Consider the following 20552-nt stretch of genomic DNA (forward strand, 5'->3'; position numbering starts at 1 on the left):
TATTCCAGTATGCTTGTTTCCAAATGCCTCTGTGTGTGAGAGAGAGACAAAGAGAGAGATGTGTTTATGTGTGCATGCATGCATTTATCTGTCAGGTTGCAGCATTTGCCATCAAGAAACACTGATAAGACAGTGGAGCACGAGTCTGGCAGAGCTGAGAGGATGTGGTACCGCCTCCATCTGGGGATTGGCTGATTGATTTGATTCATTCATTAGTTTGATCTACCAATTCAGCACTTTGGAAGTTATTAATCAGTTGCTTATTTAAATGTCACCTGGAAGAAAATGAATGGGGAAAGTCTTTTCAGTAGCTACTCCACAATTGGCTCATCTGGATTGGCTTATAACCACCATTATGAGCACCCTGAAACTAAAAGCATTTTATAAACTCACTCTCAGACACAAGTTCGTAATGCACGTCTTGACGTTATGTTGACTGAGCGTTACGTACGTGTATTCTTACGAGACTTGCTTCCTCGCACAGTTTACGGATCTCTTGGCAAGCACAATTTCCAAGGCTAAAGAAATATAAATCTCCTTTAGGTTGTTATGGGTAAATTCTGTAATCTTCAAAAGATTATAGTCTAAGCCAGGGTTTACTTACCAAGCCTGCACACAAGCACTGGGGGAATCTGGAAGTATTCTGTGTATGCCTACAGATACATACACACACATGCTCCCATTCATGACAGACGAGGCAAGAAATGCTATATAATACTGCTTCCTCTTAGCCAGATTATGCCTGCTTAGGATACTGAGGACGTTGTTTACAGAGGTCATGGTTTCAGTGTGGGAGGATTTACAGCTTCCATATTGTCCTCTCACAGTGCTTTATAAATGTGAAAAAATCTGCAGGATTTATGTTGGGTGTGAGAATTCCCTAGTAAATCATGACAATAGTGTGTGTCTGTGTGTATGTGTGCACATTGGTAGAAGTGCAGCATTGTGGGGATATTTTTCCTCTGTTTATGTTATAAAGTAAATTCAAGTAGTTGTTTTTCCATTTAAAGTTTTGATAAACCATTCCTGTCATTCCATTATCTGATGCATTTGGTATCATAAATCCTTGATTCTCACTAGGAAGATTAGAATCTTGCACAGAGCTTAGTCGACTCTCGAGGGAGCTGAATGCATTCATTGTGATGTGTGTTGCGGTGACTCCAGGCCCACCTATTGAGTGGTACTATCTCCTGAGGCAGTCCAAAAAAAACTGTGCAAGCCACTGATCTAGCCATCTGTGCCATAAAGCACATGGCCAGTGCATCAGCTGTTTTATGGTTGTTATATCTGTGATGAAGAGAAAGTGAAAAATCTTTCTCCTTGATGTTTTGATCTCACACTCTGACCTCTTTGGTCTGTCTATGAGGCTGTTGTAGAGAAGTTTACTGAGCTGGGATCTCAGTCAGCGGCTATCAGAAGATATATCCCTCGCTGGGGGTCCCTGAGGACCGAAGGTTATCCCCTTTAGGGTTGAGCAGAGTTGTGTAATGCCGTATATATTCCCTCTACTTTGTTTACCTCCCTCCCCAGCTACTAGGGGTGTGACGAGATCTCGAAAATGTGATGAGATTACTCGTTAAGGTGAAAAGCTATCTCTTAATATCACCATGACAGAGCGTGAGGGTGAAATTAGCATAGAATATGCCACCTCTATGTTTACATTATACTGTCATTTTGCTTTTTTTATAGAAAAAAAATTATTTAATTCAGTCAGATAATGGTCGCTTCAATTGTAAATGATTGCAAACATCTGCTCTGCTCATCCAACCTGAGGTATATTCACACACAGTGCAACAGGAATCACAGTTCACTGATCACGTGACGAGAGTAAGGTGAGATGACTGAAAGACCATGGCAGAGGATTCACTGCAAAACAGAGCCTAAGCGTCTGATAAATCTTGTAGAATGCGCGCTCAGCACCGCCACTCCCTATACACAGAGTACGTGTGATCACAAAGTAAAACACAATTTATGCTATGCCCACTATGTTTGTGCATTTTCACAACATAGTGAGGCAGGCATTCCCTCAGCATGGCAAAGTGGGTATTGGTTCCCCATAGTCTCAATACCAGACACAGTGTCGAAATTCCACTTTGAAAGGGAATGTCTCAGGTTACGACTGTAATCCTGGTTCCCTGAGAAGGGGAACAAGACACTATGACTCATTGCCATATACCTCAGGCCTGCCTGTGTATCTCTTTCAGAGTTGATGATGTTTAACTCAGGTGCCCTTTTATACTCAGGACATGCATATACTTTTGCAGGACATGCATACATGCTCTAGTATGTTAAAAGGAACCTAGTATGTTAAAATGAATCTCAAAAAAAGATTGAATCTGGAAATAAAGCAAAATAAATAATAAAAATGAAAATTAGTCCATGCCATATCTGTAATTTATAGCATCATAAACCAACATAGTTAAATGACAAATTTGTGACAATATGGTTTTGGGAAACATTTGTGACTAGCTAGTTGATTTCTTTAACGATGCACGGACTATGCATGTTATGGTAGTTAAGCAGCGAGTTACGTTGTTGTATAGGAAACAAAGCCCAGTTGTCATGCTGTCATTTTGGAAATAAAATAATTGTTACTTTTCCCTTTTTTTAATATATTTTCATTATTTATTTACATAATTTTTAATTCTCTCTCACACACACACATGTTGGGTTTTCATGTTTTATGGGGACTTTCCATAGACATAATGATTTTTATACTGTACAAACTGTATATTCTATAAACACAACCCTCACAGAAAACATTCTGCATTTTCAAAAATGATTTCTGGTATTTTTATCTTGATATTATAACATATGCCTGAACCTCACACGCACACACACATGTATATACAGATGCCAACCTGTTTATTTTTTATTTATTTTTTTATTTTTATTTTTTTCATATTTCTTTTCATTTCATATAATTTCATAGTCAGTCAATGTATTTTATTATAGTTATATTGAGACATTTGATTGTTCAGACCTTTGCAGTGAAATCATTCTTAGTGATTCTTTAACTGGCACTGTTTTTTTTTTTTGTTTTTTTGGTGCTTTTGTTACCCAAGTCTTCATATTTTTAAAGGTTGTATCTAAGATAACAAATACAATCATGCAACTTACCCACTATGCAGATGTTGAAGCGGAAACGTTAAATTGCCACACAAAAGAAAGCCTGTATCCTTTTCATATATTCATTGTAAATTCTCCTATCTCACATTTAGAGATATGAGTGTCTTCTACTTCACTCTTCTTGATGATAGATGCCTTTAGATAACCTTTAGAGGGATACAGTGTTACACATGACTATGGCTGACGACTGATCCCATGGGGTCTGCTGGACCTTGTGGGTTAAGTGATGGCACATCCAAATCATAAATCAGTCCAGCAACCAGCTCTCTTGACCCGAAGGTCATTGTTTCATTAACTTCCTGCCACTCTGAATTTTCCATCCATATCTACCCACAAATACAGTAGTCGTTGCTTTGGCGATGGTCCTACCTGCTCACACACAAACTGTACACACACACGCATTTACCTTATTGCTTATGCCTTATTGATTCTTGAAGTGGTAATATTCTGAGAGTAAGGTGAAAAAAAAAAACTGATCTAAAACTGATCTACAGTGTTCATAAATCTTGGCTATGTTTGGAAGCAGCAGCATTCTCTCTTATGTTGATTGACAGCCCATAGCCCCTGGTCTACCCTTGAATAGGCGTCAGATCTCTGGCAAAGGGAGTCGAATGGACAGAAGGCTGTTTTTTAACTTTACAGCAGCGCATCCGCAGGGAAGAGCAGCTTTCCTTCGGCTCACGCCGCTAACGCTGTGGGTGGGTAAACAGTGTTGTGCTTCTCTTTCATGAGATTATCAGATAAAGAATAAGGAGGATGACAGACAAGCACAATCAGATAACACCCCTACACTCAAGCAGCCTTTCTTTTCCTCCCTCACTAAAAGAAAGAATCCACATCTTCTGTGGAAACTGAGATAGAGGGTGGCAGTTACCTTTGATTAAACTCAGAGCAGGAAAGTAACAGTCAGTTTCTACAACAAAACAAGAATATGGTTTATTTCCTCAGCGTTGTCCAAGCTAATCGCTGTATTGCTACAGGTAAAAGGTCTCAGAGGATTTCAGAGGATTTGTCTAGGAATGCTTGGATAGAGTGGCTAGATTAAGTTTGAAGACACTGGCCTTCTAGTCCAACTTGTTCATTTTGAATGGTCTCTGTTGTGGAAGTACATAGATCTTCATTATACTATGTTGCAGGTGATGCTTAATTTGACAAAATTTCTCAAATGTCAAATATAACCAAAGAAGTCTGTGAAAATAAATCTGCATCGTTAATACTTTTGATCTTTTATTTTAAAAATCTACAAAAAAATCTTTTTACCCCTATATGCACCAAACCAATCTTGAGTGTTTGCTGCTAAAAAGCTCATTTTTTTGTTTCATCTGACCATAGAACATTTGAAAAGTAACTGACACTACTGGAACTTCAAACGGGATGGGTTCTATGGTCAGATGAAACAAATAAATGAGCTTTTAGCAGCAAACACTCAAGATTGGTTTGGTGCCCACAGGGGTAAAAAGTACCCCATGTGTACAATGAAATATACTGCTGTATCTTTAATGTTGTGGGCCTATTTTTCTGCCGGAGATCCTGGACATCTTGTTCAGATACATGGCATCATGGATTCTATCAAATACCAACAGATAGAAAATCAAAACCTGACTATCCCAGCTAGAATTCATATATTGGGCTGTGGTTGGATCTTCCAACAGGCAATGATCCAAAACAAACATCAAAATCAAAACAAAAATGTGTCACTGAGCACAAAACAAAGCTTCTACCATGCTGTCCCAGTTCCCTGACCTGAACCCTAAAGAAAATGAGTGGAGTGAACTGCAGAAAAGAAGCACCAGCATGGAGCTGGAATCTGAAGGATCTGGAGAGATTCTGTATGTAGAAATGGTCTCTGATCTCTTCTCAGGTGTTCTCCAAACTCATCAGGCATTATAGGAGAAGACTCAGAGCTGTTATCTTGGGAAAAAGAGGTTGGAAAAAGAATTGAATAAAAGGGTATGATTAATTGTGAGCAATGTGTATTAGAGAAAAACATTTCTTTCATAATGAAGTTTTCCCCCCTTTTTAAAATTCTTTTTCTCCAATGAAAGTTTGGATTTTTGTAGATTTTTTAAAATAAAAGATCAAAAGTATTAATGAAGCAGATTTATTTTCACAGCCTTCTTTGGTCATATTTACCAAGGGAATGAATAATTGTGAGCACTACTGTATACTGTATATATATAACAATTGATATAATGTATAAAACATTTTGAATATTTGGCTTAAATGTTCTCTTTTCTGTCAAAAAAAAAGTTATTTTTGTCAACAAAAATTTGATGCCATTTTAGAGTAAAATTAAATAGAATGAATATGACGTGTAAAATCTGCATCCGCCATCCATTCCTCCGACCGCCAGAGGGAGCCATCTCCTGAAAACTGAATACTGCTGGTTCTCGCATCACTTTCTGTTCCTATCTGTTATAAGCAGTGTTGCCAATTTAGGGATTTTGTCAATAGATTTAGTGACTTCCCCACCCATTTTGAGACTTTTTTTTTAAAGTTTAGGGACAGATCTATAGCAACTTCTTGGACAAACCTTATCTAGATTCTTATTTTGCCCATTGATCTATATTCATGTTTATATAGACCAATGAATTTGCCATTATGATGTTTGCCATTATGATGATCTAGTGACATTTAGCTACCAGTTTTAGCTGCATATAACTGAAAGCAGTTGGCAACACTGATTATAAGCCATGTTGTTTGTGCAAAACGTTGAAGCATTTCTATTACCCTGTTTGTTTGGCACATATACGTCTCTCTGCCTGGTTATGACCACAACTTCTGGATTATGGATTTGGATTAGTTTGCTGTCTCGACTGCTGCTATTGTTATCGACCCTTTGTTTGTTTATTCACCGCACTTCTTGCCCTGAACATTACTGCTGTGCTTATTAAAACACTGCACATGGATTCAAATACTCAACCGAGTCAGTCATTGTTACAACATGACAAAATATTGTCTAAATTTGGATATTGACTAAAAACTGAGCAAAAATTAACATCGTTTACAGGAATGGATTGAATACTGTTTGTATGAATTACAAGTCAGTCTCTTTTTCAGTTTTTGCTAAAGCTGTAAATAACACCTGTAACGATAGTTACAGTGACCAAGGTAAACTGTATTATCAGATTATAAGAATATATTATAATGACATCTCCCATAACAACAGAAAGACTTATCTTAGGGTGCGTTCACACTTGTAGTTCGGTTCGTTTGGTTCATTTGGTCCGGACCAAATAAGAAAAACAAACATTTAGTCCTGGTCCGATTAGTGTTCACATTGCCAATTTTATCAGCGAACCAAAGGATACCGAACCTTAAAGGAACACTCCACTTTTTTTGAAAATAGGCTCATTTTCCAACTCCCCTAGAGTTAAACAGTTGAGTTTTACCATTTTCGAATCCATTCAGCCGATCTCCGGTTCTGGTGGTACCACTTTTAGCATAGCTTAGCATAGTTCATTGAATCTGATTAGACCGTTAGCATCGCGCTTAAAAATTACCAAAGAGTTTTGATATTTTTCCTATTTAAAACTTGACTCTTCTGTAGTTACATCGTGTACTAAGACCGACAGAAAATGAAAATTTGCGATTTTCTAGGCTGATATGGCTAGGAACTATACTCTCATTCAGGCGTAATAATCAAGGAACTTTGCTGCCGTATCATGGCTGCAGCAGTGCAATGATATTACGCAGCGTCTCTCACAAACGTCTCCATGGTTGCAAGGCATTTTCCCTGTGCAAGCAGGGGCTCACAGGCGCTGCGTAATATCATTGCACTGCTGCAGCCATGGAACGGCAGCAAAGTTCCTTGATTACTACGCCTGAATGAGAGTATAGTTCCTAGCCATATCAGCCTAGAAAATCACAACTTTTTATTTTCCGTCGGTCTTAGTACACGATTTAACTACAGAAGAGTCAAGTTTTAAATAGGAAAAATATCGAAACTCTTTGGTCATTTTTAAGCGCGATGCTAACGGTCTAATCAGATTCAATGAACTATGCTAAGCTATGCTAAAAGTGGTACCGCCAGACCCGGAGATCGGCTGAATGGATTCGAAAACGGTAAAACTCAACTGTTTAACTCTAGGGGAGTTGGAAATTGAGCCTATTTTCAAAAAAAGTGGAGTGTTCCTTTAAGGCATAGGGATGCATTCACAACATGATTGGTCTGATTTTATGACGTATTGCCTATTTTGAGACGGAACTTACCGAACATCCAAAACAATGCTGTTTTCTGAGGTAAATGCGCTAGTTATGTGTGCGTAGCGGTGTGTAGCCTGCATGTGATGGTATTTTGGCCAGCTGGGAACTCGTGAAGAGCTTATAAAATGTGTAAAGTAGTCAAAACAGCGGCGGGAATCCATCCATCACACACAAACAATCTGCTGCATGGAGAAGCGCGTCTGATGCCTGTGATGGGCAAACTCGCGACTATGACGAGAAAAAACGGCATGCGTGAGGATTCTGTCCTTTTTAGGGTCTCATCTTCCTGTTTTTGGTTACATGTCTTTGGTCCGTGTTGCGCTCATAATAATTCGAACCGCACCAGAGTTTGTTTGGAAGCGGACCAACACTAACCGACCCTTAGTTACCGAAATGCTATTTAATAAGCCAACTCCATAGTAGGCCAGAGTTCATCCATCAAATCTGAATTTACCAACAGTGGCTTCTAACTGTTTATTTTATTTTAATTAAATATAGAGAAGCAACATTAGGGTCATTCTGCACTACCTGTTTAAGTCATACCCGCAGTCATTTCAGTTATAGAAGTGTATATTGTCTTATTTCTGACATTAAATCTCTTTTGATATGCGATTCTCTCTCGAACACACTCACTCTTTCTTTGACTTATCTTATTTCTGTAATATAGTCTTTCTCATTCCTTCTTTTTCTAAAGTCCTGATCTGAATCGTCAGTGTAGATGTTGAACAGAATGTGTAAGGTGTGAAATGTTAAACAAAGACGAGTTGCACAGAACCTTCAAAATAAATTTGCATGCTAACTAGCCATACCTTGACCCCAAATTAATAAAGACAATGTGGCCAGCACTGGCACACAAAGATTAGCTAATCACAATTGATAATAAAGAAATTAAGAAGCAATAAAGGTGATAATGCATCTAAATTAGAACTGTTTTTGCTGTATGAAACCTTGACTTACATTATAAGTGGACTTGTAATGCAACGAAAGTGTAGCTTAAATGTCTTGCTGCATATCGTACAGTCTCATATTGTCAGGAACCACATGTCCATGTTCTAAAATAGGAGTGAATATGTCATAATAGTGATGGGTGTCCTCTGCGATCACACACAGTGACCCACATAAGTGCTCACAGGAGGGTGAAATGACAGAGAAATAAATCAGGCATTTTCACCAGATCAATCAGTCTCATGTAAAGGTAACTGAGGTACAATCCAATCCTCTGCAGACTTATGTTTTGTGTGCTTTTGTATATGTTTGAGAAGAGAAGTCATCTTCAGTGAGATTGAGTTGCCACCGTCTCTGTCCATGTATATGAATATCAGAGTGAACGGTGGGATCACAGAGCAAAATATCACCCATACTAAATATAAGCCGATCTAATCACAGAGGGGTGAAAGTAATTAAACTGCCCACCTATTAGTTCTGCATAGCACAATGCCGCTTCTGATAGACTGTGTTCATTTATGTTAGGGTAAAGAGTAGGGCTGTATTGAAGCATGAGATTGAAGCTATTCATTTTGACATATGGCAACCCTCAGAACATCTGATGCTTATTGCACAAAACATATTGCACTTTTTTTCAAAAATTGACTGGCTTATGTGAGCTGTCAAAGTTAAATAAAATAAAATCAAAGTTATTGGTTTGAAATGGTTTGAATCAGACTGAAACTGAACAAATGTCTGCATTAGCGCAGAGAAAATTTTCTTTCATATGTACGAAAAAATAGATATTACTGAAATATAAAAAGATTCGAATTGAAAACTTTTTATTCCCATGTATTTTCATCCCTTGTATACAGTGGGTACGGAAAGTATTGTAACGAAGCGGGACTGAGGCAGAGATCCAAGTGCAGCATTTATTTACAAGTGAGAGTGGTCGTACAGGCAGGGTCAATCAGGAGCGAACATGAACAGCAAGGAACAGGCAGAATCGTGGTCAAGGAACAGGCAATGATCAGGACAGGCAGATATCACTCACAGGTCGGTATACAAGCAAGAGGTCGAGGCAGGCGGCAGACAGGGATAAACAGGGTAACAGTCCAAACGGTAACAGGCAGAACAGACAGGGAATAAACGCTCAGAAATGACACACAAGGAAATCAAGACTTAGCGATTAGGTGGTGTGAGTGAAAGTCCTTTATAGTCCTGATAATGAGCTGCAGCTGGGTGTGGTGATTAGTGTGGAATGATTGTGAAGTGAGTGCAGGTGATGAGTAATGGAGGATCATGGGAAATGTAGTCCGGGATGTGACAGGAACATGACAGGAACAGATGGTGATCGTGACAAGTATTCAGACCCCCTAAAATTTTTCACTCTTTGTTATATTGCAGCCATTTGCTAAAATCATTGAAGTTAATTTTTTTTCCTCATTAATGTACACACAGCACCCCATATTGACAGAAAAACACAGAATTGTTGACATTTTTGCAGATTTATTAAAAAAGAAAAACTAAAATATCACATGGTCCTAAGTATTCAGTCCTTTGCTGTGAAACTCATATATTTAACTCAGGTGCTGTCCATTTCTTCTGATCATCCTTGAGATGGTTCTACACCTTCATTTGAGTCCAGCTGTGTTTGATTATACTGATTGGACTTGATTAGGAAAGCCACACACCTGTCTATATAAGACCTTACAGCTCACAGTGCATGTCAGAGCAAATGAGAATCATGAGGTCAAAGGAACTGCCTGAAGAGGTCAGAGACAGAATTGTAGCAAAGCACAGATCTGGCCAAGGTTACAAAAAAAATTTAAGAGGGACTGAATACTTTCCGTACCCACTGTATTTTGCATTGTTTTCAGAGTTTATGTCAGTGAAATAATCAGTACTTATTACTTTGGGATTGACAAAAAATTGGTTAAGTCTCAAAACTTTGTCTTTACATTGTTTCTACAATGTTCATGAAGGCTAATTCTTCACTTTGAATTATTTTTTTCTTTCTTTCTTTCTTTCTTTTTTTTTTTTTTTTTTTTTTTAAGCTCCAGTCTATTATTATGGAAAAAAATCTATGCTAAAATGCACTTAAAAACAAAATTAACAGTGATTGGTTGCTTTACAAGTCAGTCAGACAGTCTAAGTGGTTCTTGATTAGAATAAGTTGCTGTGAAGACCACATTTTTTAAAGTTTGGCTATATGAAACTATATTGTTGGATAAACAATAATGTCTTGCACATTAGGCATTCTGCTCTTAACCGCTATTGTTAGACTGAGTATGGCATTTGCAATAAACGTGTTTCTCCAGAGACTGTGGAGCAGGTTATGTACTTTTTAAAAACTGATGTGCATTTGAAAATAAAGAAATTTAACTGAAGAATTGAGACCACTGGGAACTGGGGAGATTTCACTGAATGTACAGTTACATAATGATGCTACACAGCAGGTTAAAGTCTAAATTGTTCTTTAACGTTTAAAGTTATTTAAGGACAGCAGGTTGGATCAATACAACTTAGATTATGGCTTTGCATTACTTTTTGTTCAGACTGAAATAGTGCAGGGATAGCGTCTTTTTGTAGGCCAACCCGAAAGCTAGCATCACCCATGGTTGTCTCCACAAAAAGTCAATAAGATTTTTCCATTGGCTTTTGGATTAATGCAGAAGATAATCCCATGTGACCATAAAAAGTTTTAAATTCTTGCACGTTTTGTTCATCAAGATCATTTTCGAAAATAAACACAACTTTTGTGAATTTGGGCTGCAAAAATAGACTCGGCTTCACTGCTGCTCACGCGACGCTCCTGCTTGACGCTCACGTGCTGCTCCTGCTGCCGGTGTGAATGCATCCATTGGTTAACATGCATGCCGAAAAAAAATATGCGCTGCTCACGCGCCGCTGGCGCTTGCAATGTGAAACATTAGTGTTGTAGTGTTCAAGACAGGTCTTGTTATCCACTGACTTTATTTCAGGCATTTAACCAAAAATCTGTTCAAAAACCAACTGACTTTGGGACAATTGAAGTGGAATTGCACAAATGCTGGTTCATGGGGTTTTAGGACTGAGCCCAAAGTATATTTCACTTTTTAGGCATACACGAGGGTCAGCGTACAGTGGCAACTGTGCCCTGGGGGCATCGATTCACAAGGTAGTCAAAGGAAAACTGACCAGAACACATGCAAGCTACAGCGACAATGGCCTCCATTGTCTACGTAGACGAGAGATTGTGCAAAGAGGTTAAAGTACCCTCATCTGTATAACTCTAGCATGAAAGAATACAAGGATGTTAACATGGGTTGTAACTCGTTGCAAGAGATTGCTCAAAACTGTGCATTTGATGTGTATGAGTCAAGTGACAAGGCCGTGCAGTCGACTGTGCATGTACACTACCGTACGTGTAAAAAAACAAAGTTTACGAAGGGCTTTATTCCTGCAGCACATTGCAAGGCTTCACACTCCAGCTCAGTAGGTGGCGATAATTAACCTGTTAGTTTGTGAACCTCCGTAAAATGGTAAAGAAGTTTGTTAAAGGGTTAGTTCACCCAAAAATGAAAATTGTCATTAATTACTCACCCTCATGTCGTTCCACACCTGTAAGACCTTCGATCATCTTCAGAACACAAATTACGATATTTTGAATAAAATCCGATGGCTCAGTGAGGCCTCCATTGACAGCAAGATAATTAACACTTTCAGATACCCAGAAAGCTACTTAAGACATACTTAAAACAGTTCACGTGACTACATTGGTTCAACCTTAATGTTATGAAGGGACCAGAATACTTTTTGTGCACCAAAAAAAAAAACCCAACAAAATAACGACTTTATTCAGCAATATCAACAATATTGAAGCTTTGCAAATCTTTTGTTTTGAATCAATGGTTCGGAGCATGTATCAAACTGCCGAAGTCACGCGCCCCAGTGGTGAACCATTGAAATTTTGATACACAGTTTGATACACGCTCCGAACCACTGATTCGAAACAAAAGATTCGGAAAGCTTTGAAGCTTCATGAATCAGTGTTTTGAAATCGCCCATCACTAGATATGGTTAAATGAAGTCGTTAATTTTTGGCGCACAAAGTATTCTCATTGCTTCATAACATTATGTTAGTTAGTTAGTTCATCCAAAAATGAAATAATGTCATTTATTACTCACCCTCATTCCGTTCCACACCCATAAGATCTTCATTCATCTTCAGAACACAAATTAAGATTTTGATTAAATCCAATGGTTCAGTGAGGCCTCCATAGACAGCAATGCTATTGAAAATCTCAGGATCCATAAAGGTACTAAAAACAAATTTAAAACAGTTCATGTGAGTTCAGTGGATCTACCTATAAAGCAACGAGAATACTTTTTGTGCACAAAAAAAAACCAAAATAACGACTTTTCAACAATATAGTGTTGTGCCGAATTCAAAACACTGCTTCAGAGCTTTATGAATCAAATCAGTGATTCGGATCTCCTATCAAACGGCTAAACTGATGAAAGGCTCTCTGAATCACTGATTCGATTCGTAAAGCTCTGAAACAATGTTTTGAATTTGGCCCATCACTGTATTGTTGAAAAGTTGTTATTTGATATACCTTTATGGATCTTGAGATTTTCAATGGCATTGCTGTCTATAGAGGCCTCACTGAGCCATCTGAATTAATCAAAATATCTTAATTTGTGTTCTGAAGATGAACGAAGGTCTTACGGGTGTGGAACGACATGAAGGTGAGTAATTAATGACAGAATTTTTGGGTGACCTGACCCTTTAAATGTATTAAATAGATATTGAATACTGATGAATAAAAAAGAGTTTTGTGGAATTATAAATGAAAGTTTCTGCTTCCTTCTGAGTCTTCTGCCATGTCTTCTCCTCAACTACACAGTTTTCTCTGCTGGTGGTTTCAAAGCCCCTCCATTACAGACAGCTTGCCAAACATGTCTACATTTTTTTCCACAAGCCTCTATAGAGCAGTGAAATGTGAAATATACTGGAAGATATTGCTAAATGAGCAGTCTAATCTATGTTTATTGAATGCTTCCTTCCTGTTCATGTCACTTGCCTTCCTGTTCAAACTGCAACTCTGCATCATTTCTGAAAAATCAACTGTGAGATTTCAAACACTTATTAAGGCTATTAAACAATTCACATATCTTATTGATCAGTCTCAGTGTACACGTTGATTGTACATTGAATGGTTCAGTTGATATAACACAGTACTATATTTATGGTTATCGAATATCTGAATTATATTTTATATCCTATTTTATTTCTTCTTTTTTTCAGATCCTGACTTTAAAGACATAGGAGTCCCCAAACCTCTTCCCTGTGGGTATTATTCATTCATTTATAAGCATCCTACATTTGAATATCTAATGGCTTTTCATTTCTGTAATCTGTCTCCTTATGTCTTCTCCGCTGCAGTTTGTGAATTCGAGATGGGAGGACCTGAAGGCATCATTGAATCGCAGCAGATCACCAAAGACGGCAAAGCCTTGCAGACAGAGGCAGTGGACTGCAAGTGGTACATCCGTGCCCCTCCTCGTTCCAAGGTCAGTCCCCCGCAGTCAGACCCTATCCCAACTTCCCCCGCTCACATCTAATAACTCCCCAGTTGTTTTCCGATTGTCGCTGTGTTACCCAGCCTGCCACATTTCTGACATATGACAGCTTGTATCTGCCTCAAGCTGTGCAGTAACTGCCTAACATACTTCAGCATTTGGCTTCCTGTTTTGCAGTCGTTTGCATTATGCGGCCTTTGTGAAAACATCTTGGGGTGGATTTGTATGAGGTTAGGTGGAATTCTGTTGAGGATACAAATGTGGCAGTTCTTGGGCATGTGACATGCAGCAGAATGAGCTCTTGCAGGACTGCCGTTGTTTTTATGGCAGATGAGAATCAAGGAAAAAGTGTCCATGTGGAAAATGCCAGGTGGTCCAGTTCATTTGGGGTCAGATTTGTTTATATAATTGGAGCAGCAGAATAAAAAAAATAAAGTTTCTTTATTGGCATCTATAGTTCCAAAAAGATCCTTTAACATTCATAAAACCTTTAACATTGCACAAAATGATTTTTATAATGGAAAAATGGTCTTTAGATTTTTTAAATGTTCTTTAAACTAAGAAAAAATGGTTCTTTTAAGAACTGTTTTCTGAAATGTATTACTATGAGAACCCCCTTTTGCAACCTTTATTTTTAAGAGAGCATTAATGCTTTCGTTTAGCCTTTGTTTTTTCCTTTTTTATGGTACAGTAACAGTAAGAAAAGATTGGAGTGCCATTTTCCCCCTTTTATTATGTTCTATGTTTTCTGATCCAACTGAGAAAAAAGAAATGCATCCTCATTAGGATCATTTGTTAGATGGCTGTCATTGAATTCTGTTTGGTGAGTTAATGCATAATTCTGCAGTCACATATTCTTGTATAATATTCTAAACTGTACAGTTGACCATTACATTGTCCTTGGCAACCTAGTTTTCAATTTTTTTAAATTGAAAAATCTTTAAATTTATTTGATCAAAAATACAGTAAAAGCAGTGATATTGTGATTGTTATTACAATTTAAAAATAACTTTTCTATTGTAATATACTTTTTAATATTTGTTATTTAATATTCTAATTTTTAATATTTGAAACATTTTCAGCATCATTACTCCACTCTTCAGTGTCACTTGATCCTTCAAAAATCAATAATTACAATAATCACAAATAATTTAGTGCTCAATGAGTATTTCTAATTTTTTTCTTATTAACAATTGCTTAATCTGCTTAATATTTTTGTCACACTTTTGATCAATTTAACGTGTCCTTGCTGAATAATTGTTATATATATATATATATATATATATATATATATATATATATATATATATATATATATATATATATATATATATATATATATAATACAGTACAGTCCAAATGTTTGGAACCACTAAGATTTTTTTATGTTTTTAAAAGAAGTTTCGTCTGCTCACCAAGGCTACATTTATTTAATTAAAAATACAGTAAAAAACAGTAATATTGTGAAATATTATTACAATTTAAAATAACTGTGTACTATTTAAATATATTTGAAAAAGTAATATATTCCTGTGATGCAAAGCTGAATTTTCAGCATCATTAGTCCAGTCTTCAGTGTCACATGATCCTTCAGAAATCATTCATATGCTGATCTGCTGCTCAAGAAACATTTAATGTGTACAATTGTACAAAATATTTGTGTACAATATTTTTTTTCAGGATTATTTGATGAATAGAAAGTTCAAAAGAACAGTGTTTATCTGAAATCTAATCTTTTGTAACATTATAAATGTCTTTACTTTTGATTGATTTAATGCATCCTTGCTGAATAAAAGTATTCATTTCTTTAATTTCTTTTCAAATAATTTAAAATAAAAATTCTTACTGACCCCAAATTTTTGAACGGTAGTGTATAATGCTACAGAAGCTTTGTATTTCAGATAAATGCTGTTCTTTTGAACTTTCTATTCATCAAGAAATCCTGAAAAAAAAGTACACAACTGTTTTCAACATTGAAAATAATCATAAATGTTTCTTGAGCAGCAAATCAGCATATTAGAATGATTTCTGAAGGATCATGTGACACTGAAGACTGGAGTAATGATGCTGAAAATTCAGCTTTGCATCACAGGAATAAATTACTATGTGAAATATATTCAAATAGAAAACAGTTATTTTAAATTGTAATAATATTTCACAATATTACTGTTTTTTACTGTATTTTTAATTAAATAAATGTAGCCTTGGTGAGCAGACGAAACTTCTTTTAAAAACATTAAAAATCTTAGTGGTTCCAAACTTTTGGACTGTACTATATATATATATATATATATATATCTATATATATATATATATATATATATATATATATATATATATATATATATATATATATATATATATATATATATAATTTCTCCTTTCATGCGGGGCATATGACTAAACACAATAAATTGCCTCCATTTCCTGTATATCTTTAGATAGCGATAGTGTTGACTGGAGAGCAAAAATCTGTATTTTGCCATGGCTCTGTGATAATATTTGTGTTTAATGTGATTTATTGCTTCAGAAATTGATTTTTGTTCTATCTGATGTCCTTCCAGAGGCACAAATCAAAAGCATATGCCCTTGTTCGTTTCACAGCGATTAGTTTCACAGAGCTATTCAAGCATTTTTATCATCCACCAGCACTGCTCAAAGGAGACTGAAAATTCTAGCGTTATGATTGCATTTGTATGAATCTGTACACAATGCTTATTATGAAGACTTTGCCTTTTGTCCTCTAGTTACTTCAGAGAGTGTTGATAAACCAGTATTTATAAGGCAGACTGTGAGCAGAAGTAGTAAAAGTGGGAGGACATGAACCACTCAAAGAAAAATTATTGGAAGTATTTGTAATGCTCAAGGAATGTAATTTAAGTCCCAGCTATTAGTTAAAAAAAAAAACAAAAAAAAAACAATCAACTTTTTTTATTATTTAAAACTGAATTTGTTTTAAGATGCACATTTTGAATGTACACTATCTTTCAAAAGTTTGGTTTCAGTACTTTTGTTTATGAAATCAATAATTATAAAAGGATGCATTTATCAAAAGTGACAGTAAAAACATTAATAATGTTACAAAACATTCTCTCTTTTTTTTTTCAAATAAATTCTGTTCTTATTAACTTTCTGTTCATCAAAAACTCGTTGGGAAAAAAGTATCACAGTTTCCACAAAAATATTAAGCAGCACAACTGTTAATATTAATAATAATGAATAATAAATGTTTCTTGAGCAGCAGATCAGCATATTAGAATGATTTCTGAAGGATCATGTGACCCTGAAGACTAGAGTAATGATGCTAAAAATACAACTTTCCATCACAGTAAAAGATTACATTTTGTAATATATTAAAATAGTAAACAGTTATTTTAAATTATTTTTTGATCAAATAAATGCAGTCTTGGTGAGTGTAAAAATCTTATCAACCACAAACTTACCAACCAACTGACAAACCCCAACTTTTAATAATATATAAATATTTTATATATTTTTACAAAACTTGTTTTTAAATATTTTTAAGGTAAAATGTGTTTTAAGATATTTAATAAATTATATTATTACGGTTGCACCACATGACATTTTGCAACCTGACCTAACCTAACCTGGCCTTGTCATACTGATATTTTTTGTTTGCACATGATGTCACAGCAGCAGCGCGAATGAGTCTGGAGGGCAGGGAGTGATATTTCTAAATAGGAATCCTATAAAAAACATCGTTTATGGTTGCTCAGATCGATAAAATCAAGAACCCAGAAGGTGTTTATATAGTTTACATAACATACCGTTTTTTATAACTTATTTCATTTTTTAACTTTAAAAGTTGTCGCCTTATATTTTGCGTCTGCTGATACGTAAATGAATATGGATACTTGCTTACCTTTTTGACTTGGTTAAATATTCACATTCTTCATGCTATCATTTGCAGGGAGGAGAAGATTTTATCCTATTTAATTATAATTTTGTATTTTCACTTGAGTTTTGTAGTATTCTGTTCACAATGTTGATCTGGTTACCATGAGAACAGTGTCACGCGCTGCTGCTTCAGCCATCGTATGGTAGAAAATGTCCAAATAAAATAAATGTGTTCAACAAGCTGACTTTAGTCGATCCATTTATTTGTTGGAAGCGTGTAAATGTAACTAGTTTTAATGTTTTGTAAATATTCACGGAGGAGAATCGGAGGGTCATGTTCAGGACACAGACACGCTGTATTTTTGTATTTATTTCAACCAATGACAACCAAAATCAAACCCATAGAAGCTCGTGAACAGTTTTGAAGTGGCTGTGTGCAAGTTATAATCATTCACAAGCCGAGTGATCATACTCTAAAACATAATGTTAATTATTACACCAAAACCAAAATACAAAACTCAGCAAAGTAGCCTATGTGATTATTTTGAGTGAAAGGCAGTCGGTTTATTTAGTGACATTATTACATTTGCTAGTCGTCTTCCCTCACTTTTTAAGGCGAAAATTGTATTATCGTCCATTTTTTCCCCACAAACGATATCGTGAGTTCCTATTACAATTCTCGATTCAGCATAAATAACCTACAGTGGCGACATTTTTCACAATCACGACAGAAAATCAAAATACTGCTCTAACTTCACTAGTAGAAAGGCAGCACGATATAAACAAACCCAGACTAGAACTGAACACGGCGGGACGGCAGCTTCACATCCTCTATATCTGCCTCCTCGATGGCAGGAAAGTCTTTTAATTCAGCGGAAAAGTCACTCATCTTCATAACATAAGGATCGCGTCCAACATATGTTGTGATTTTCTGTTTATACCTTTCTAAACCAGCAAAGAAAGGACTTTTCTCCATCTCTTCCATTCTAATTTTCACTGCTTGCCCTCCACCGGAATTTCGCGCGTCACCAGAACCACGTGATTGCAAACATCCTGTTATGGGACATGCATTTTTAATGTTTAAAAATGCAAGTCAAATTCAATATTTCAGCAAAACTGCCTATTGCATGCCTTTTACCTATGATTTGCCTTAAAAGGACTTTTGTCCTCCTGTTCCTAACATCTCTCTTAATGTCCATATAACTTCATGTGGTCTCCATACAAGTGTAATATTGTCCATTTCACTGGAATAATTTTCTGTAGCAGCTCTGAATCAGTGTCATGTTTGTCTGGCCCTGAAATCTCACAGGAATGATTGTTTGGAGCACAGATGGCGGGGAAAGCGTCGTGTCTTCCTCTAGACACCAGCTACTGTTGCTCAAATGCCTGTCCTCGCCACATCTCTCTCGCAGGCTTTCATATATCTCATCCAATTAAGTCCACAAGCGTATAACCCCCAGACATGTACATCTCATCTTTCGGTTTCTTATTTGATTTACTGACTGATAGGAAAAGAAAAGGGGGCGGGGTGTATTACATCATCATGTGTTTGCAGCAATTCATCCACACATGCATTTCTGTGCTGCAACCGGTCCCGATTTTCTCTCTGCTCCGGTGGGAACGTCAGCAGATGCAGGCTACAAATAAGTCAGCACAGAGGGGAATGTGAACAGCACCTCAAACACATCCACATGCCCTGAAGAGACAGCAGTCCCCAACTGGCCAGAGGTTGATGTCTCGATGTCAGGCAGCCCTGGCTAATTTATTCCAGAGGAGCGGTAGGAGAACAAAGCTGAGTTATTGAGATACAATAATTCTACTGGGTAATTAGACTGTACTCAAGCATTCAAGTCTGCTTCTGAGTCTAGAGGGGGCTTGTTTCAGATGGAGGGGGTGCAGGAGTTTTATATTCATATAGTCTTTTTTTGAATGATTCACATATAATAATTAAGGTAAGGAATCAGGATTGTTCTGAATTTGCTTCCAGCAGGACAAGATAGATTTATTACACTTTTTACAGGCTACATTTTTACATTTTCTGATGAAATGTCAGTGGTGTTTCCAGGCATAACATTATGACCACCTTCCTAATATTGTGTTGGTCCCCCTTTTGCTGCCAAAACAGCCCTGACCCGTCAAGGCATGGACTCCTCTAGACCCCTGAGGGTGTGCTTTGGTATCTTGCACCAAGATGTTAGCAGCAGATCCTTTAAGTACTGTAAGTTGCGAGGTGGAGCCTCCATGGATCAGACTTTTTTGTTCAGCACATCCCACAGATGCTTGATTGGATTGAAATCTGGGGAATTTGGAGGCCAAGTCAACACCTCAAACATGTTGTTGTGCTCTTCAAACCATTCCTGAACCATTTTTGCTTTGTGGCAGGATGCATTATCCTGTTGAAAGAGGCCAGAGCCACCAGGGAAAACTGTTTACATGAAAGGGTGTACATGGTCTGCAGCAATGCTTAGGTAGGTGGTACGTGTCAAAGTAACATCCACATGGATGGCAGGATCCAATAGTGCATCCTGGTGCCATGTGTTCCCAAGGTAAGCGACGCACAAGCACCCGGCCATCCATGTGATGTAAAAGAAATTGTGATTCATCAGCCTGGCCACCTTCTTCCATTGCTCTGTGGTCCAGTTCTGATGCTCACGTGGCCACTGTTGACGCTTTTGATGGTGGACAGTGGTCAGCATGGACACCCTGACTGGTCTGCGGTTGTGCAGCCTCATACACAACAAACTGTGATGCACTGTCTATTCTGACACCTTTCTATCAGAACCAGCATTAACTTCTTGAGCAATTTGAGCTACAGTAGCTCGCCTATTGGATCGGACCACACGGGCCAGCCTTCACTCCCCATGTGC

At 37.0% G+C, this 20552-nt stretch overlaps 1 protein-coding gene across 2 annotated transcripts in view; it reads left to right on the forward strand.

The window, feature by feature from the left end:
* Nucleotides 1–20552, forward strand: part of neto1l (neuropilin (NRP) and tolloid (TLL)-like 1, like) — a 128844-nt gene that overhangs the window by 86356 nt on the left and 21936 nt on the right. For both annotated transcript variants that reach the window (XM_067377801.1, XM_067377800.1), the window contains exons 5-6: nt 13553–13594; nt 13691–13818. In XM_067377801.1, coding sequence (XP_067233902.1) covers nt 13553–13594; nt 13691–13818 — 170 coding nt within the window. The remainder of the gene's footprint in view (nt 1–13552; nt 13595–13690; nt 13819–20552) is intronic.

Source organism: Chanodichthys erythropterus, chromosome 23 (assembly GCF_024489055.1).
Source record: "Chanodichthys erythropterus isolate Z2021 chromosome 23, ASM2448905v1, whole genome shotgun sequence".
NCBI lineage: Eukaryota > Metazoa > Chordata > Actinopteri > Cypriniformes > Xenocyprididae > Chanodichthys > Chanodichthys erythropterus.